The sequence below is a fragment of the Denticeps clupeoides genome, chromosome 3 (assembly GCF_900700375.1).
Source record: "Denticeps clupeoides chromosome 3, fDenClu1.1, whole genome shotgun sequence".
NCBI lineage: Eukaryota > Metazoa > Chordata > Actinopteri > Clupeiformes > Denticipitidae > Denticeps > Denticeps clupeoides.
In genome coordinates this window covers 32,704,506-32,725,237 of record NC_041709.1, presented here as the reverse complement: position 1 = coordinate 32,725,237, position 20,732 = coordinate 32,704,506, and the positions used below count along the sequence as shown (strand labels likewise).

Below are 20,732 nucleotides of genomic sequence, written 5' to 3'. Positions count from 1 at the left end.
AGATGATTCCTCCAAAGCTTAACCGAATGAAACTATCGACCTCGATACCTCACTCTACCACAAAGCAACTGGAAAACCAAAAACAAATAAAAAGTGTATTAAACTGAAACGAAAAAGCTCACCAAAAAAAAAAAAAAAAAAACTAGAGTAAAACACAAATCTTAAGCACGACCACATTTGGTGTTTTTAAGTCTCTAAAATAATACGTAATAGCTCTGACTTTTAACTGTAGGTGGTAATGAGATGGCACATTATTATCCAACCTGCTACCAGACAAACAAATAACTTAACTGATCAAAACAGGGGAATCCGGGAGGGCAGCGCCATAAAACATATATGCAACATATATTACAAAGCAATAATGCCAAATGCCAAAAACGCAAATTCCGACAGGCATAATGAAACAAGCGTCTGATATTAAACAAACCCAGGGCTGCGTCGCTTCTTGAAATGGTGAGTGGAACAAAAATGAAATTGTGTCCAATTCGGTGGCAGGACACATGGAAGCACTTCATGTAACCTCACAACCTCCACTGAAAAAGCTTAGAGAGATATGATTTGTCTTTTTACAAAAAGAGAAAAAAAAAAAAAAAACACAATACGACACACACACACACGCACACACACACTTGCCAGTCTCTTACTTTACCATAGTTTCCAGTCTGGTATTAAAATGCATCTACACCGTCTCTCATGAACAAACACAGACTCAGAACATGTAAAACCAGGGGTTCGGGGAGAAAGTAGGACCACCGTGGAGAAAGGAGAGGGGAGAAGAGTAAAAATGATCATGCGAAAGTGAGTTTGGCAGAGAAAGTCCACAGGGATTAGGAAGATATTTAAAAATTAAATTAAAAAATAAGGAGGAAAAAAAAAAAAAAATCATATTTACAGTAGATTATAAGAACGGTGACGAAAAGAGCTGTGCTCCTAAAATAGCTAAATTATGTTATTATAATTATTTTTAAGATTTCTGTATACAATATATATATATATATATATATATAGATAGATATAGGTCTTATTTTTTATATCTTATTTCTTGACTCAATTCTTTATATATTTATACTGTGTGTATAGATCTGAGCTATAAGGCAAGGTATCAGAATTCTGCCAGGACTCCTGAGAAAAATCAATACCGAAGTCTCGCTGTACCCATTGTACCACGTGCACATTCACGAGTGCACTTAATACTCACACACACACACACACACACACACACACACACACACACACACACACACCACTACCATTTCTGTCCACACAAAAGACAAACAGAAAAGAAACCAACACATTTAGCCACACAGTTCTGGTCCATACTAGATACAAAAAAAAAAAAAATACTTCTCTCTCATTTCATCTTAAATACAGTTACTCAATTAAATCTGTTCAGAGCTTCCAGATGTTTAAACATCACTTCTCCCCCCTCGCTGTTCCTTTTGGGACCGCTAGGTTAGTATTTCTGTTGCACCTGGCAACGCACGAATGCTAAGGAGAGCTACGGGTAGGGGGTGCGGTCTTCTTCAGAGGTTCTCTTCAAAGATGGCCATCAGGTCACTCTGGAAGTTCATGTCTATGCCGGTCATCTGTGGACGGGGAAGAGAACAGGGGGGTTAGGACAGGCGGCGCGGGGCGGAGCGCCGGCGTGTGGGTGCGGGCACACACCGCCTCTCTCCTCCTCCGCTCCTGCTCGCGTCTGCGCGCCAGCTCCCTCTGCTGCTCCGGGGTGGGCTGCGGGGGGGCGCCGGGCGGGGTGGGGGTGCGCGGCGGGGGCGGCGCCTGCTCGCGCCGCCGCCGCGTCTCCTCCGCCGGCTGCCGCTGCGGCTCCGCCGGCTCCTCGCCGCCGCTGGAGGACGAGGAGGGAACGCACGTGACCGTCAGGGTTCAGTTCGGACAGGAAGTGGGTGCGCGTGTGCGTGGGGGGGGGGGCTCTCACCGCTTCTCCAGCTCTCTGCGGGCGCGCTCCTTCTCCGCCTGCTCCGCCCTCAGCGCCTTCTCGCGCTCCTCCTTCTCCCGCGCCGCCCGCCGGAACTGCTCGAAGCTGTCGCTGGACGAGCGGAGGGACGAGGAGGACGAGGAGGAGGACGACGAGCGGTGGGCCAGGCTCGCCCAGGATCCCATGTTCTTCAGCTTCACGTCCTGAACCTGTGGAAACGACAAGAGAGAAACCGTCCATCAATCATCTGGAGATGTTCTTCTGGTAGGACCGGCTCAGGGTGGGCTCTATCGCTGTGGACCTCAAACGAGGGAGAACCACAGTCCTACACAGGCCTCCAGCAAGTGGATCAAGTTAAAACCACGAGAGATCCCAACATGAACAGAACATGTGATGGGAATGATGACCAGGCCCATGTTAAAGCCGGACAGTGTACTTAATTACATGTAATTACCTTTGCAGATGGGTTTGGCATCTTCTCTTGTTTCATTTTGTCCTGGAGCACCGGGGAACCAGATGGACCGGGCTGAGGAGTCTCTTCTTGCTTGATGTCAGTTCCTGAGCGGAGAAGAAACCACAAACACAGGAATATAAATAACTTACACACACACACAGACAGTCACTCGTGCAAACACACACACACACTCACTGTGCAGGTTGTTCTCCAAACCCTCCGGATGAAGAGGACTGAGGGACAAAACTGGAGACGGTGGGAACTTCTCCTTCACTAGAGCCTGGTAACACAGCATATGTGTGTGTTAACACACACACGCACTGCACACAGTGCATGGTGCACACCGCACATAGTAACTACAGAAAACATACAACATCATGCACGACACCACAACATTTTTATAAACATTTACATTTACGGCATTTATCAGACAACCTTATCCAGAGCGACTTACAGTCAGTAGTTACAGGGACAGTCATCCCATGGAGACACTCAGGGTTAAGTGTCTTGCTCAGGGACACGATGGTAGTAAGTGGGATTTGAACCTGGGTCTTCTAGTTCATAGGCGAGTGTGGTACCCACTAGGCTACTACCACCCTAAAAGGATGCACAGACACAGACGACAACTCACTGGTTTGGGGATGTCTGTTGGAGACGCGTGGACCATCGAGTGGAACTGGGACATCAGATGCGAGGGGCTGTCCGTCAGTGGACCTATGAAAGAAAGGTAGGGGGGGAAGTAAGTGGCTGCGAGAATATGAAGATACGAGAGAGTGTGTGTGTGAGTGTGTGTGTGTGTTAGAGCGAGTGTGTGTGTGTGTGTGTGTGTGTGTGAGAGCGAGTGTGTATGTGTGAGTGTGTGAGCGAGTGTGTGAGAGCGAGTGTGTATGTGTGAGTGTGTGTTAGAGCGAGTGTGTGTGTGTGTGTGTATGTGAGAGAGCGAGTGTGTGAGTGTGTGTGTGTGTGTGTGTGAGTGTGAGAGCGAGTGTGTATGTGTGAGTGTGTGTGAGAGCGAATGTGTGTGTGTGTGTGTGAGAGCGAGTGTGTGAGCGAGTGTGTGTGTGTGTGTGTGTGTGAGTGTGTGAGCGAGTGTGTGTGTGTGTGTGAGTGTGTGAGCGAGTGTGTGTGTGTGTGTTTCACCTGAAGTGTGTAGCGCTGAGGCCTGTCGGTCTGGACTCTTCCTTAACAGCTGTGTGTGTGAGATTGTGTGGCTGTCTGACGGAGCCCCATTGGTCTGGGAGGCAGGGCAGAACACCAGCGGCTGCATCAAAAAGTCCTGCAGGGGGCGGAGTCACACACCTTGTTATTTATTTTAGTGCTTTTCAAGGGCGAATGGTCAGCCAAAAAAAACACAACAACTCACATGGCCAATGGGCAAGGTGGGGCTCCCAGACTCCTCATCCTCCTCGTCCTCCAGCAGGGCCTGCGGGGGCTGAGCAGATACCTGGCCCAGCAGCGACGTGCCCTGATGGCTCAGCGGCGCCAGCGGACGGGCCGGCGCGGGGACCAGCGGCGCCAGCGGTGCCAGCGGTCTCAGGCCGTGGGCAGAGGAGGGCGTGGCCAGGCTGGCCTCGACCGGGGCGCAGGTGGAGAGGGGCTGGTCTGGGATAGGCAGGGCCTGGGTGGAGGAGAGGGCCGGGAGGGCCGTGGCAGGAGGAGGAGGAGGAGGAGGAGGAGGAAGATGGGCTTTGGGGGGAAGAGGAGCTGCCCGGTGGCTCGGCCGAGACGGCTGCTGCGGCAGGGCCGGGTGCAGAGCCGGGTGCAGAGCTACAGGAAGACAGAGAAAGACAGAAATGAATCCTCAATTTCCCATTGTGATGGTTGGGCTTCTACAAACCACTAAATTATATTGATTCATGTAAACTTATTCATTTCTTAATGATCACCCAGCTGACCCAATCCTGTAAAATTATTACATTTAAAAACATCATCAATAAAGAACCACACCCCTGTGCTTGTGTTTTAAGCTTATTTTACAGTTCCTTTATGCTTCCTGTTTGAGAATATAATTGAATTCAGTCACTAATTGTGAGTTTAATTTGAGCGCTCAAATCCGCCCCAATCAATCCAATGAAACATTTTCCCATGATTTCCATTGAATGTTCTCTGAAATTCCTGTGCAAATGTAAAAATAAATGTAAAAATTTCCAGAAAATTGTTAAACCAAACTTATGACAGCCCAGAACAACAGTGTTTTTTCGTGCAGCCCATCATTTTCGGGTAATTTACTGTAATTTACAAGGAGATGCGTGGCTGAGAAAGTTCTGGAATACGGGAGCAACGCACGTAGCACCACGTGACGTAGTTCACGATGTAAAGCCAGCAAAGATACTACAGACCTGTGCTAGTTTTAAACGTTCTAGTTGTAAACGTAGAAAAGGGTGGTAGTAGCCTAGTGGGTACCACACTCGCCTATGAACCAGAACCCGGGTTCAAATCCCACTTACTACCATTGTGTCCCTGAGCAAGACACTTAACCCTAAGTTGCTCCAGGGGGACTGTCCCTGTAACTACTGATTATAAGTCACTCTGGATAAGGGCGTCTGGTAAATGCTGTAAATGTAAATGTAAAACGTTTCTCATGCAGTCTTACGTGAACGATGTGCTTCACGTTATACATTCATGTGTCAATCAGATTTCAATGGCATTTACAGCATTTATCAGACGTTCTTATCCAGAGCAACTTACAATCAGTAGTTACAGGGGACAGTCTCCCCTGGAGCAATTTAGGGTTAAGTGTCTTGCTCAGGGACACAATGGTAGTAAGTGGGATTCGAACCTGGGTCTTCTGGTTCATAGGTGTTACCCACTAGGCTACTACCACCCTGGCTTTTCCAGAACTTTATATGTTTATTTCATATCCGGGAAAATGACTGTTTAAAGACCGTAGGAACCCCGGATGCCGATTCGTACCTGGCGAGGCAGCCACAGGAGGGTGCTGGTTGAGGAAGGCGTGTGTGTCCGGTGGGGGGTGCGTGTGCGTGTTGCCGGGCAGCTGGCCGTGTGTGTCCGCGTGCGTGGTGTTATTGTGTGGGGGGTGCGCGGCGGGGCACTGGGGCAGGTACGGCACGCCGAAGTGGGCCAGGGGGTTGTAGCCGTTGCCAAGGAGATGGGAGGGTTCCAGTGGGGCTCCGGCAGGAGGCGGGTAGGACTGCAGCGCCGGTGCCGGGGTCGCGGGCGGTGCTGGGGGAGCCACGGGTGGCGGTGGCTGGTGGTGCGGTCTCTTTCCCTCGCCACCCAGCTGGGACTTCTTCCTCTGTTTGGGGACCAGCCCTGGACAGCAACAGTTACAGGACAATTGTGCTCAGTTTCAATCACTCATATATTATAAAATACTATATCACTAGCGTGCATGAGGGAGATTTCATTTATTTAATTTCATTGATAATTTACAACAAAAACAAACAATAGTAGATGACCTGTAAAAACATACAACCACAATAAAACAATTTACTATATTTCTTCTTCATCTAACTCTAAAACGGGAGGAAAAGGGCTTCAATTATCTCCTTCAAAGGAGGGAGGCCTGCTGGAATATAATTTCATAAAAAATGTCATTTAAATCGTAATGAAGGATTTTAAACACCCAGATTTTGCCAATATGAATAGGCATAAATCCTCTGATTGATGCTCATGCACACCGTTGACGCTGTAATGTTCTCTGGTTATGTGTGAATATTCATCATAACGTGGGTTATATATTAAGGGTTGGGATCTCACACACAACCTATCAATAATGCATCACAAAAGAAAGGTATTTTTACTATTCCATTCTTCAAAATCTGGTATTAAGTGTGCAAATAGTTTAAAAGAGAAACTGGTCATGGTCACTGTGAGCATGATCGGCCAAGAATTTTGTTCACTTAGACTAGCAGAACATTGCACGCCTTGGAGCAGGTTTGCAGAGGCATTTAACCTTGAGGCGGCCGTTCTCATTGGGATTTTGTGCATATGATTTGACAGGCGGATACTTGAATGATCGTAACGTTAAACTGAGGAAATGCGACGTGACTGCCTGTGTTTTACCTGTATCAGAATCGTCGCTGTCGGAGGAGTCGCTGGACTCGCTGCTGCTGCCTGAAGAGGAGCCCGTCTTCAGCCTCGACTTGTCAGCTAGGACAGATGCATCAGTCAGAAACACATGCGCGTGTATATACACACACACACACACACACACACACACACAGCCTTTCGCAAATCGCAGGAATTTATCTGTGAATGCCAGGAAGTGTGACTGGCAGTCTGCTGGGACCAGTAAAATTCCAGTGTGAGGAAACATGGAAAGAGCAGCAGCTCCGACTCGCAGTGACAGAACAAATGTAGGTTCAGGCCTCCTGGAGCCCCTGCTACAGGACATCAAACCCCCCCAAAAAACTAAACTTGGTGCCAGTGCCCTAAAACAAGCACCGAACCAGCCCCGAAACTTTGCTGGACTAGTAGCGCGAACCCATGTGGTCACGGGCAGGTGGGCAGAGGGAAGAGAACTGAAGGAATTCAAGCTCTTCTAGCTATGTGGACGTCCACAGAAATTCAGCAAAAAGGAAAAGGTGCACTAAAAGCGCATGAAGAAATAAGGGAAGAAGTCACAGGCTTCACATAAACCACCAACCTAGCAACTTGTCAATAAGCTAAAAAAAAAAAAAAAAAAAACCTGAAGAAAGGAAGTGCGGGGGTTTGTCTTCGGCGGGTGTGACCGGTGACATATTATGATGCGGCTCCTGGTGAGCTCCTGTCTAGCGTAAACGCGGACCGGGACCTCGGTAGGAGGCACCAGTGTCGTGGAAATGAGGTATGTGTCATGTGATCAGTACAGACAGTCTGGGACATGACGCTGTGTGTACGTGTCATCACGTACACACACACACACACACACACACACACACACACACACACACACACTGTAAAAACAGGCTCATTCACCAGTCGGCTTCTTCTTGCGCAGGCTGGAGGACACGTATCGCTCCAGCTCCCTGAGTGTGGACGGCTTCAGCGTCTCGAAGTCGATCTCGATCTCGTCCGGGTTGGAGCTCTTCAGCGCCGGCTCGCGCGACTGGATGATGTGCACCACGCGGCCCAGCTTGTCGCCGGGCAACCTGTTGATGTCCAGACTCAGCTGCCTCTTCTCCTCCAGGGTCATGGGCTTACACCGGTCTGCCGCGCCCGTGGCCCCGCCCCCCTCCTCATCTGACTCCAGGGCGGCCGACGGCAGCAGGGAGGGCGGGGTTATGGACCTGGACGGTTTCTGCAGTTCTTTCTTCCTGTAGAGCGAGACAAAGGGAGGGACACTGTACAAACTAACTGCTTTATAATTACTTATAATTACTGCTGCTGAACGAGGAACGGATCTGAGAGATCATACCCAGGCTTTTTGGTCTTTGGGGGCGTGCTCGACTCCTTGGTGCTCTTGCTCTTCTTGATCGGCTGGTGGGCGGGGGGCGTGGGCGTGGCCTCTGGGTAAAACACATCGCTCAGCAGAGGCGGCGCACTCATCTTCTTCCTGTGCTTGTCCTTCTTCTTCTCCTTCTCCTTCTTCTTGGGCTTGCTGGGCTGTGCCTGCGAGAGGGCGGCCAGCTGCTCATGCACAGCTTTCAGCTGTAGTGCGTGCACACACACACACACACACACACGTTACTCACAAATGCGACACCAATGACGTAAATATGTGTACTGTGCGTGTGTAAATGTGCACACACTCTACAGGCCGGAGGTTTGGGCCCACCCTCAGATTACTACGTTACGCTGGATATGACAGCCTGTTCCACATCGAGTCTCATGTTCTCCTTCAACATAAATATATTTGCTTGCATTACAGCTTTTTTACCAGCCACTTTCTTCTTCTCTTACCCTAGTTTATTTTCCACTTTATTCTTTTTATTACTATTACTTATACTACGCACAGTCTAAACAGAGGCGTTCAGGATGCATTTCACTGCGTATTGTACTATGCATGTGACAAATAAAAAAAATCTTCAATCTTGAATCTTTCAAAACGTAATTGTCCTTAAACAGGACTCTAAAGGTGACCATGACATTTCCATGGCACGTGATTTTTATTTTTATTTTCTTAAATTATTCCTCTTAGAGAAATGAGCTGTTCAAGGAAGGGCACCATTGCCTGAGTATTGTCTTGTGGAGCAGACAATCAGTCTGACCATTTATGGCTAAACGTTTTCATGCTCCAATTCTCTCTCCAGCAGCCATACAAGCCCCCCACGTACAGGCGAAGAGCCCAGCATCCCTCTCACCTGCTCCTGCAGCTCAGCCAGCCTCTGAGTGCGCTCCTGGTCCGAGTCCGACGACTCGGACTCCTCTGAGGACTCGCTGGAGGAAGGCGGGGCGGGGGCAGTTTGTTGCTTGACGGGGGCAGGAGACAAGGAAGGGATGGGCGTGGTTTGCGGATCATCTGGCATCTTGGCAAACCGCATCTCGAAGACATCCTATTGAACACACGGATATGTGGGTGAAGAAAGAAAAAACAAACGTTCACAAGACGAGTTGAAGATGCTGGACAGAACGAGTGCATAAGAGGAACAGTTGAGGTGGGATGTTTGGTGTCCAATCCAAGACCGAGGAGAGAGACTGAGTATGTTCAGGAGGAAAAGAGGAAGGCCTTGTACATTTACAGCATTTACCAGACGCCCTTATCCAGAGCCTTACAATCATTAGTTACAGGGACTGTCCCCCCCTGGAGACACTCAGGGTTAAGTGTCTCCAGGGACACAATGGTAGTAAGTGGGATTTGAACCTGGGTCTTCTGGTTCATAGGCGAGTATGCTACCCACTAGGCCACGACCACCCTTGTAGGAGGCTGGACGCAGGTGTTTGGTGTGGATGTGGAAGATGCAGAGGAAGGGGGGGAATAGAGATGAGTGAAAGGTGGTGGCGACCCCTGATGGCAGCAGAAGAAGAAATTAACGCATTCTCTCCTTCACACTAAAATGAAAATCTCCCCTGTTCTAGAACGTTCTCTATGGTGGTGATTAATGACTCGATAACTCCATCACCTTTAAACCTCACGATGATGCGTGAGTGCAGGCAAAATAGCGTGCGGCTACATTTCACTCACGACCCTTGAATGACCTTCCCCGTCCGTAGTCAAGCGGTGCTTGCGCGGTTTCATGATCAGAAACAAATTCAAGCACTCATAATCCATCTGCATTTTAGCTTGGCAGTGGGCACGGTCCCGAGACGCTGCCTACCTGGATCTTTATGAATCAAGGTGAGCAAAGGTCATAGCGGATTTGAGCTCATCTGGGACCTTCTAACCATACATGTGACCAGATGTGTACGTGGCCGCCAACAGCTGTTCTGTGGGCGTGGAGGCGGTAGTACCTGTAGTTTCCGGCCCATCGCCACCACATCGTGGTCGGGCGGGTTGTATTTGTAACAGTTGGAGAACATCAGGCGAATGTCGTCAGCAAACTCCTGGGCGCCTCCGTACTGCCCACTTTCCAGCTTCGCCTGAAACCAGAGAACACGGGGCGGCATGAGAATTCGAGTGGAAAGAAGTGGGCGCCGCTCTGGGCAGGAGGTCGGCCTCGCGTGCGTTTCTGCTGCGCTTTAAAGCGGCTTTCGTTCACGTTTCACCGTCACTCGCCTGGTAACGGCTGGTTTAGATGCCCGTGTGAACGAGGCCTCAACTCTCACCTTAATGCCGAAGAGGTGATGGGACGCATCGTGATTACATTTACGCTACATTTACCAGACGCCCTTATCCGGAGCGACTTACAATCAGTAGTTACAGGGACAGTCCCCCCCTGGAGACACTCAGGGACACGATGGTAGTAGGTGGGGTTTGAACCTGGGTCTTCTGGTTCATAGACTCGTGATGCTCGATAATCGGATCGAATCATGAGCATGCCCCGTGACAGCGTACGGGTGAAAAGGACCCACCTTGACGGTGCCGAGGTCCATGGGGTGCTTGATGATGTCGTGGTAGTCGTGCAGGCCGAGCGCCGGCGCGTCGACGGGTCGGTGGAAGGGCCAGGCGTAGGCGTAGTGCTTCTTGGACAGCATGTCGCCCAGGACCCCGCCGCAGTACCTCAGCTGCTCGCTGGTGCGCGGGCTCAGCGCCGCGCCACCTGGCCCGAAGGCGTGCTGGGAGTCCGGCAGGTCTCTCCGGGGCTGCTTCGGACGGTTGCTCACCCGGCGTGGGCGGGGCTCGGTCTCCGCAGGCGAGGACTCGCCCGTGGTGGTGTCGGCCTTCCGCTTCTGGCTCTTCCTCTGCTACAAAGTCAGAGTAGCATCGATTTCTGCAAAACTGCTTTTCACACCAGCGTTGTGGAGACTGGACCAGTATTAGGGGATCAATTTGTCCCTTTACTGGTAAAATGAAGTCATCGGTACAAACTCTATTGGGTGAAAGCCTATTGGACACAACAGGCCTCCCCACAAGTTAACTGTCGTTGCTCCGCCCACACGTCCATCCTCACGGAGAGGAGGAGGCAAACCATGAAGACGAACAAACTCTCCCGCGTATGCTGGGATTTACATCTTACTCGCCATTTATTAACCCCCCGCTATTACAGCCTGGCTGTACGCCTGGTCGAATGACTCCATATGAAACACTGCAGCGCACGACGAAACGTCAACCCTCAAAATCTTGACTTAAAACAACAGTGTTTCTTATTCTAAGTTCGCGAAGGTGCTCACGACGTAAACACAGCAAAGATACTGCAGACCTGCGCTAGTTTTGAACGTAGTGGTTGTAGTAAATGTAGTAAAACGTTTCTTACTGGAACTATGCATCATACATTATTCATGCGTCAGTCAGAATTCCATGAATTTTCCAGAACTTTATACGTTTATTTCGTATTCCAAAGCTTCTCAAGGCCTGGAAAACTCTCATTTCAAATTCCATGGCTTTTCCAGGTTTTTAATGACTGTAGGAACCCTGCAGTGTGGAGAGGGGTTAAAACAGCGTTCTTGTGTGCGCAGGCCCTGCAGGATGCATAGTGCGTACACACATAACAAATATTGAATTACCTACATCTCGACTGAATAAATAGGGTTTTTATTTTTTTAGATCGCCGCACTTTTACCTGATCAATACCCGATCCAAATAATTTAGTCATTATTTGATTGATATCCGATACACAAAATTGTGTGCTCGGCTCCCCGCATAATGGAAAGTGACTTTTTACTGATTCGTTTAACAAAAAGTACAACCAAATCCGAGTGCATACACTCACACGTCTGCTGGCAAACAATCAGTGGCGCCGCATTTGGCTCCGTAAACACCAGAGCCCTCCAGCTTTTAGAAGACAAACACTCCTTCTGCTGTTCGGATGTGCAGAGTTGGCTTTCAGGAAGAATGTGTAAACTCGGCCGGTCTATGCTGTGAAAGGTTTATATGAATAAAGCCCCTGCTTACATAAATTAAAATAAAACTATTTTTATTTTCAAACCTTCATCAGACATTTGTTGTGGCTCTTCAAAAAAAAAATGGATGGATTCATTACGGAGACAGCAAAACCCCAGCCTGGTTAATAGTGTGCATCATTACACTGTATAACAGTACAGTACAGTATAATACAATTTAGTATGGAAATTTTGAATGTACGTGTAATGTAACTGGCAAAATATAGATTTTTTTTCTGCCCCTTTCTCAACATGTGAACAATACCAACAATGTAACACGTATCCTGAATAATAAAAAAAACATAAATAACGTATTATTTACTCTATATTATTAGCAGAAAGTGCCTCTTACTTTGGGGACAGGTGGTGGCACGGAGGTCATGCCCTGCGCCAAGGCGTCCAGAACTCCCAGCTGGTAGGAGGAATCCAGAGGGGGACCGAGAGGCAAAGGGGAGGGGCCCACGTGCATGGGCGGAGCTTGAGTTACAGCCAATCCTTGAGCCACTGTGACGCGAGTCCACATAGAGTCAGAGAGAAGGTGATAGGACATTAAAACAGAGAATTACGCCACTGAGCAATAAATGACGAACCAAGAGACTGCAAGTTGTCATGGTCTGACATGAGATGTTCAACCTCAAACAAATGTTCTACTCTCTCACCAGCCTTCCTGTGTAGACTGGTGTATTATCATCAGGATATATGCCCTCCGCTATGGCCACAGAGTCCAGGCAGACGTCTCCATATTGTAACTCCCTTGGACGACGAGGGACAGGACTAATTTTCACCTTCACTACAGTGCAGTATTTGTGCAGCTGGAACAACTGAAGCAACTGGGCCACTAATCAAAGTTTTGTCTACGGCAGCCTGACCATGAGGGGCTGACCTTGTGGAACTCCTGATGGAACTCCGGGATCAAGGTTGCGCACGTAATTCCGCTTCCTTACGCCGTACTCCCTGTCCTTGTGTCACGCGCATCAACCATCTGTCCTTTTCCGAATACGAAAATCTGTTGAACACTAATGAGTATCTGTGTACTTGAGCTGGAATCCCAAGCCAGAGCAGTTTACAGCCGGACACTACTGTGCCGGTGGAGGCGGGCCAACCCGACTGGACCAGCATGCTTTGCACGGCCACGAGCGTTAAGAGTAAGCGAGAAAAGTAAAGGTGCGGGGAAGTGAGCGGGTTGGATATAAATAATTCCATGTTGAGAATAAGAGCAGCTGCTTTCTCATTAGTCAGTAAGTAAAGAGTGGGCGTGGTGTACTGTTGACTCCGCCTACCACCTTGTACAAATAAAAAGCTCCGCCCACCTCAGACTTTGGTTTCATTGCCGCTGCAACCAAAACATGATAGCCAGAGGTTAGCCTCTGTTTCATCACCTCAGCATCTAAGCCTGAAACAGACCCGATCCTGTTGGGTTTAGGCCAAGATCTTCAGCTCTACCATGTACGCCTGTTTCATTGTCCAAACCCTGCACAACTAAAGAGAAAAGAATGAGACCAGGCACCCTCTTGGTCCTCCGCCACTGCGTCCCGCCTCCTCCCCCGACCCTTGGACGTCACGGGCATCTCGATCTCCTCCTGTGGCATCTCGGAGATCTTCTGCAGGAACAGCTTCTCTAGGGTTTCCGCCATCAGCACGATGTCTTCACCTCGCTGCGTGTGTACATGCAAACACACACATTATAAAATCCATCACACACACGCGACCAAAAGGAGGTGTACAGAATATAAGAAATTAATGACACCAACTACAAACAAGTAAAGAACAAATTAAGATGAGATTCCTGGCTCTACTGAAACCAGCCCACAGAATACTTTGATCATCTATTTCAGAGGCAAGCTATGGATTCCATTCCAATTTTGTTCAGTACCCGTACAAAAACCCTCAATACCACTTTTGACCAGCAGGTGACGTCACACAGTGCCACAGGACGCTTAGATCCCAACAAGGTCCATTTGAGTACGGCAGATTTTTTTTCAAAATTGGGTCTATTTATTTAAATTTGAGTTTAGTTTTTCAATCAGGCCAATGCTGACTGAGATATATAAGAACGGCGACTATCTTCTTTTAGAGCTCCCTGGTTTTCCTTTCTTTTTCAAGTCAAACTTGTATTATTTTATAATGAGGGTCAATTCATTACCCCAGAGAAAGTAAAGGAGCAAAACTAATGCGCGGTAATGAAATATATTTGTTGGGACTCAGAAGAGAAGATTATATTAAACGGTGTGAATCTGAGTGAAGGAATGCTGTGGTCCCTGTACGCCCCTGATGTAAGTGTGTTGTGGCCGTGCTCCTCTACCTTGTTGTACATGTAGCAGTTGGTGAACATGAGGGTGAAGTCCTGGATGCACTCCTGAGCGTTCCTGTAGTAGTTGTTCTCCAGCCTCTTCTTTATGGTGCCCATGTCCATGGGGTTCTTTATGATCTTATAATAGTCCTGAAAAGAAGAGCAGATGCGGCATGAAGCTTTGCAGCAATGCTAGCCGATACGGGTTGAAATATCGATACGGCAACGATATTGATATGATATTGATATTTTGGTGTACAAATTTAGTCCACCGGGTGGTGCTGTCGGTGTGCGACTACAACCTCCACTCCTGTAGATGGCGCTGTACAGCTGGGTACTTTTCAGGCAGAGTGAAATCGCAAAACATGACAGACCAATCACAGCATCTTTTTTTTTTTTTTACGTTTTCAGTGAACTGTAGAATATCGCAATGTGTACAGCATCACAATACATCATGATATACACCCCTATTCACCCCAACTTCAAGCACGTGTGTCCAATTCAAGACGAAGAGCATACTAAAAATCTTCTTAATAACCTGGTGACATTAAATTCTTTGTCACAAACTCAAATCTTTGTAATTTAGCAGACCAAGAACCAGTCAGAAGGCACTAGACACCAAAAAATGACCTTGCCGATGTACGGCGATATAATGGTAATAACAAAAAATATACTATATTTTCTTAATAGGCATCTTTCACCTCACAATCAAAAGGAACCTAAATATTTTTTTTCATAGTTCATGGTCTTCACAGCTTCAGCCTGTCTAGGGCCCTATGAAATCAGTTTTATTTTTTCCTAAATTTAAATTTTTTCCATTTTAATTCTAATGAATTCCATGTCTTTAGTTATAAACATATTATTCATTTAAAAACAATGGGTGGGAAGTGAATAACCTGAAATAATGATAAATCACGTTTAATCACTTGGGTGGTAGTAGCCTAGTGGGTAACACACTCGCCTATGAACCAGAAGACCCAGGTTCGAATCCCACTTACTACCATTGTGTCCCTGAGCAGGACACTTAACCCTAAGTTTCTCCAGGGGGGGACTGTCCCTGTAACTACCGTTTGTAAGTCGCTCTGGATAAGGGCGTCTGATAAATGCTGTAAATGTAAATGTTCAACAAAGTGCCCTGGCATTTACTTTTACTTTTTGTAAAGCATTTACGTGTAAATAAAATGTGCATTTCATGCAAAAATCAGCTTCAGAATATTGCACATTCTTCCATTTGTAAAATAAACGTGCCTCACGTTTGACCTCGACATAAAAAGCGTATGAAATAAGTAAACGCTGGGGAGGCCTGGAATACAGATGTATGCCCACTTGGATAATAGACTGGAAGCATGATAATAAAAGCCCGTTTTGAAGCGAGCTGGTTGGTTTGCTTCCTCTCTCTGCTTCTGATTGTTATTGACTGCAAGTGGTCATCACACATTCATAAAAAATCGTTCGGATTATTGTACTGCTGTAAACTTCACACTGAGAACCAAATTCCGTAGTTTATTGAGGACATTGGAACCGATCGGGCAAGTGGTCCGGATTGGGCCCTGACAGCCTTTACATGGGTATGCGAAAGTCTCGCCTTTTCCGGAAACCACAGCGGACAAAAACGCGAATTGTGCACAAAATATCCCGTCGCATTCCATGATTCCATCCGCATCGTGGAGATCAAATGCCGCTCCGCATTTTTTGAACACGTTACTGAAGTAGCGGTGCGTCCTGGCAGGGATCCCAATACGATACGCGTCACGAACTTCAGGCACTCAAGCCAGAAACGTACTTGCTGTGAGCTACGCGTGCGTATCCGTACACGGCTGCGTTGATCACGTTTGTGCTGATAACCGCGCGTCGTAATCTGTAGCGTTTCCTCCGCACCACCAGGGGTGCTGGGGCCGCAAATCCAATAAATGAACTAATTAGACCTATTAACAAATTGCACTTCTAAACCTATGCAGGTATTGCATCTGTATACGTTCCGTTGAGTACGAGGCCAAGAACACAGGATACGGAGCGCGGCTGTACGTACTCTGCAGTTCCTGAAGTGGCAGGTAACGCCGGGAGAGAGAGAGAGAGAGAGAGAGAGAGAGAACTCACCGGCAAGTTGAGCTTCACAACATCCACTGGCGCGTGGAAGGGCCACGCGAAGTGGTGCTTCCACAGCGTCTTCAACACCACCTTCAGCAGATACTGCAGCTGGTTGGTCAGCCTCGGCGGGTGGCCGGGGTCCGAGGCCTCCGCCGCCACCGGCTGCAGCCTGGTGGGAGGAGCTTCCAGGCCATCCCCCATTCTGACTGGCCGGTGGGTGTCGGTGGGCTGGGCGTAGTGAGTCAGTTTTGCACCTGGTGAAGGCTGGGCAGGGCCAGGAACGATGAGGCCATCACACTCCTCACTGCAAGAGGAAGAACAAGTGCTCTTCAGGCTCTTTTCCCAGACGGAGTTTTCATGATCAATTTATTCGGATGACTGGCGTGATTTTGAGGGGTTTGCATGTCTTCTGTGTAATTATTATTATTTTTTTTTTTTTTATATCAAAGGGGAGGAGTCTTGAGGCATGATTGACAGCTCGTCCATCTCCTGCCTTTTGCTGCACTTTAACACGACGGGTCTCCATTTATGGGCAACACCAGTTTTTTCTGAGGTCGCGGGCTAGACGGATGGACGCTTGCTGGTCTTGGCCGTTTTACCGACGGGGGGGGGGGCGGGATCAGATCAAGTCTATAGACCTTGTTCCCAATCTGGTGCTGTCCCTGGCTGTCACTTTCCGGAATGACCCGAACATAGATAGATATTTTTTTCCAGGTTATTGATTTATAAGGTTTCCGGTCTGAGGATCAAAAAACAAGAAAAGAAAAAAGGTGAAGGAGGAACGAAAGCAAAACTGCGGCAGATGTCCTCACGCGGCACGAGGAAACGTCATCAGTTTACACTCATTTGCACAAACATACCAGACGCGAGTCAGGGTGTGTGTGTGTGTGTGCGCGCGGTTGTGTGTGTCTCCACCACTGACACCTTGTTGCCACATCACTGAAGGCATGCGTCCCACATTAATCACAATCTTTACGTTCATTTCACAGCACACACACACACAGCACACAAACGCGAAGGTCTGATTCCCCTCCTGCTGGGGGGACCGTGGACGCGCACAACCGTGGACACGCACTTCATTTTCACTTCAAAACGGGGGCAAAAAAGAAGAAAACAAAAGCCCTAATAACAGCAGAAGTCCGACCGGTTTGGTGAGACGTGTGTGTGTGTGTGTGTGTGTGTGTGTGTGTGTGTGGAAATAAAGCTAAAAATGGTGTCACGCTTACTGACATCAAACAAGTGTTTTCCGTGCCGGGCGGCTGCTGTGGAAACTAAGGGACGGGAGAATATTTTAAACGTGGCCTCGTTCTTATTCACTTCAGTTCCGTAGTTTCTACGGAGGACGTGACCGTAACTTGTTGTCGTGTGTCGATTTTGTTACATTGTTACATGTATGTAACAACGCACTTCAGAACGTTAAAGACAATTCACGATCAAGTTAACGTACAGCTACATGGATTTTCACTTTTACCAAAAGAAACAAAACTTTTCCTCGCACCGTTACTCGTAACTTTCGGGGAAAAAAGATCGACCGCGACCGCGAACCTGGAGTGAGCGAGAAGGTGAGGCGACGCGAACCAATCACAACCGTCGCAATACAATCCGGGCATCATCGTAACGCCACCGGCAGCCAGCTCAGATCCCAGCCAGATAACCAACAACGTTGTAAATGATATATTGCACCGGAAAAGTAGGTGGTACCGCGATGGAGCCACCAACAACTGGACGTGAAGACGCTGCTGCTTCTTCTTCTTCTTCTTCTGAGAAATAAAGACTCGGTTCAAATGGGGACGTTACCTCGCGGCTGGGACCGACCGGTGGGCCATTTCTTCCAGGAGAGAGTCCAGCTTCTGGAAGTCCAGGAGAGTGTTGCCGCCGTCCGAGTGCATTTTGTTTACGGACGTCCAGCGGCACGGAGGGGGACGGGAGGACGTCCGGAAACTCTCGGCCTCACTTCCCCGAGAGACGCGGCATCTTCGCAACCCAAAGGTCCCGCCGAGGAAACATCGCGGCGTTCGTAATCCACGGTTCACACCCGGTCCAAGCGTCCGCCGCTCGTCCCCGAGACAGTCCGTCCGTCCCCCGCCGCGCTCGGAGAGGAGCCACCAGGTGAAGGGTCGCCGGCGCGCCTCACCATCGCGGCGTGTTAAACTGCACTCTGTCCTCCTCCCCCCTCCGTCTGCCACTTCCTCAAAGAGCATTATTTTGCAACCGGCTCGCCCCTCCCACTCGCTCCTTCTCTCTCTCTCTCTCCCTCTCTCTCTCTCCAAGACCTCACTCGCTCCACCCGTTTTTTGTGTTTTTTGGTTTCCCGTCCCCATCAGTAGCCCGAGGCGCGTAGTTTGCGCTCCCTGCAGCACGCACCCCGCCCCACCGCGAACCCCGCCCCCTCCCACGCCGCGTGGGAAAACTGCAGGGAAGACTGGCAACTTTTTTTTTTTTTTTTTGGAGCCGCTGCCATGACTCAGCTTGTGGGCGCCGGACAGGGCCGGTTTACCTAGTCGGCGTTGGGGAGCGTAGTGAAAGAGAACAGAGAAACATTTCCACACGGGCCCTGCGTGTTACAAACACACACACACACACACACACACACCAAAAAACAACAAAAAAAAAAGAACAGAAAAACCCAGTCGACTTGGTGTCAGATGCAGCAGACGAAACAGCGCGTGGGTCCGGCGGCGGGAACTTACGCACGACTCTCGTAGTTCGGAGGTCATGGCTGCAGCGCGCATGAAGCAATGCAGCACCGAGTCCAAACACACACACACACACACACACCCCCCTAGGCGGCCTCTGGCGGTGGCGTGGGGACGCGGGGACGTCTGTCAGAGTGGCGGCTGCACCTGTGTGGACAGGAAGGGGTGTGGTCACGTAACTGACACTCCATTCTTATGTAAACGCCACCGGGCCGGCCCGGCCCTTTCGCCAGCGCGTGTTATTATTACACTCTTCCTTGAAGAGGTAGAAAAAAAAAAGAATAGAAAAAGAACAGCCTGCAGAACCTTGCTTTCGAGTAAAAAGATATATTTTAAAAATCATAACCATAAAAAAAAGAACATAACACCTAAAATAATAATAATAATAATAATAATAATCAGTCAAGCATCCCCAGGCACGGCTCTGCTGCCTAAATTAGGCCTTTTACCGCGTTGATACGCGTTGATCGACGGGGCGCTCGTTGGCGTGACGTCCACGCCGCGTCCGGTACGGCGTCAGCCGGGGCCGACCTGCGCGACGCGGCGGAACGGGGGAGAAAAGTTCGCCCGAGCGGGCGTGTGGTGGTTGGCGCGCAACGATGGCGCACTTTGAAGCAGATGCGTGTCGACGACACGTCGGTGCAAAAAAAAAAAAAAAAAAAAAAAAAAAAAAAAGAACTGTAGTGACCTACATTAGCGCCGGTTTCGCCGCCATGCCGTATCGTTTTTGAAACGGAAAGCCGAATTATTCTTCTTCTGGCGGCTTATATAACAGATAACATCGCCGCGCCTGAAATTATAATTAAAATGTCATAAAAAAAAAGTCGAATTTCGGCGAGTGCGCAGCTACCGGAGCGCAGCGCGGCGGGCCGCGGCTTCCGGTAAGCAGCGTACGTAAACGCCGTTCCAGAATACGGCGCTCGGCCGGCCCTCCCGATTCACGACGCGCCTACGCGAGATTCCGAGCGCAGGGCCGCGCCGGCCGGGCCGCGCTGCGCGGCGCCCGCTACGCAACCGGCGTGGCGAACACGGCCTTCGAGCCACAAACACCCAAAACTGAGTATCGCGTGTTCGGGGCGCCGGGGGAGAGAGGTTAACGGGGAGACGCGGCTCGGCGCCGGCGCTCGGAGGCCTGAGGTCGCCGGAGGTCCGACGGGAATGTCCGCGTCCACCAGAACCAGAAGACGACGAAGAAAGAAAAAAAAAAGCACAAGCGCGGAATTGTATTTTATTTCCCGGTACCGCGCCGGTTTGAGGCCGCCGACAGTTCAACTCGTCCCCGGTCGGCGTCGAACGTGACGTCCGGCGATCCAAATCCCGCGACCGCGGCCAACGCCCGGCCGGGGCGTCGCGGCGGGCCGGGCGGCCGAGCGCTGCCGCGGACACCGACAAAAATGCGCCATTTATTTACCTCCCAGCGCTGGCTGTCAGACCGCTCCGCTCCTCTCCGCCCGAGTCCAGAACAAACACGGCCGTGCGCACGTCGCCGATGACGTCAGACGCACACGCGTACGTACGCGGGCCCGCTGCCGTGTTTTTCCTTTTTTCCCCCCCTTTAATATAACGCAATACTGTGCAATATTTCCCCCGCGCTCAGAAACAATATCTTTTAGGGAGAGGGGTCCGGGTTTGGTTAAAAATTTGCTTTTTAACTTAAATTATTTCGTTTTTATATTCGGTTACATAATCACTGCAGAGAAGTTTTTTTTTTATTATTGAAAATGTGTTTATTTAAAAAAAATGTTTATTACCTTGTCTACAACTTTATTTGGTAGTTTAAAATATATATATATATAGAATAAAAAAAAAAAAAAAAAAAAAAAAGGAACCAGAATTTCAAATCAACTGCAGTTGCATTGCATGGAATGCAGACTCATGGTGCAAATGTGACAGATGCAGGAACAGCTG

The 20,732-nt window shown here is 49.1% G+C and overlaps 1 protein-coding gene across 4 annotated transcripts; it reads right to left on the bottom strand.

Moving 5' to 3' along the window:
• Window positions 1-24: 24 nt before the first annotated feature.
• On the bottom strand, window positions 25-20,313 carry LOC114785610 (bromodomain-containing protein 4-like). 4 transcript variants are annotated; one of them, XM_028972022.1, is made up of 21 exons: window positions 20,236-20,313; window positions 18,819-18,971; window positions 16,138-16,432; window positions 14,053-14,190; window positions 13,258-13,405; window positions 12,103-12,254; window positions 10,284-10,616; window positions 9,723-9,851; window positions 8,636-8,827; window positions 7,750-7,982; window positions 7,311-7,648; window positions 6,417-6,503; window positions 5,304-5,663; window positions 3,754-4,157; window positions 3,531-3,666; window positions 3,022-3,104; window positions 2,586-2,670; window positions 2,391-2,494; window positions 1,937-2,145; window positions 1,666-1,846; window positions 26-1,586 (listed from the first exon to the last, which is right to left on the bottom strand). In XM_028972022.1, the coding sequence occupies exons 3-21, from the start codon at window positions 16,327-16,329 to the stop codon at window positions 1,524-1,526; spliced, it is 3,567 nt and encodes a 1,188-aa protein (XP_028827855.1). In that variant the 5' UTR covers window positions 16,330-16,432; window positions 18,819-18,971; window positions 20,236-20,313; the 3' UTR covers window positions 26-1,523. The 4 variants fall into 4 exon arrangements, with proteins under 4 accessions (XP_028827853.1, XP_028827854.1, XP_028827855.1 ...); XM_028972020.1 differs by lacking the exons at window positions 18,819-18,971; window positions 20,236-20,313 and adding an exon at window positions 17,926-18,288 and having other exon boundaries at window positions 25-1,586; XM_028972021.1 differs by lacking the exons at window positions 18,819-18,971; window positions 20,236-20,313 and adding an exon at window positions 17,926-18,288 and having other exon boundaries at window positions 25-1,586; window positions 3,754-4,145.
• Window positions 20,314-20,732: the final 419 nt, after the last annotated feature.

Coding starts and splice junctions, on each gene's coding strand:
- LOC114785610 (XM_028972020.1), bottom strand. CDS start 18,017: ATGCACTCGGACGGCGGCAACACTCTCCTGGACTTCCAGAAGCTGGAC. Junction 6,504..7,310: donor GCGCAAGAAGAAGCCGACTG/GTGAATGAGCCT, acceptor CATCTGTCCTAG/CTGACAAGTCGAGGCTGAAG. Junction 3,667..3,753: donor CCACCTTGCCCATTGGCCAT/GTGAGTTGTTGT, acceptor CGCCCCCTGCAG/GACTTTTTGATGCAGCCGCT.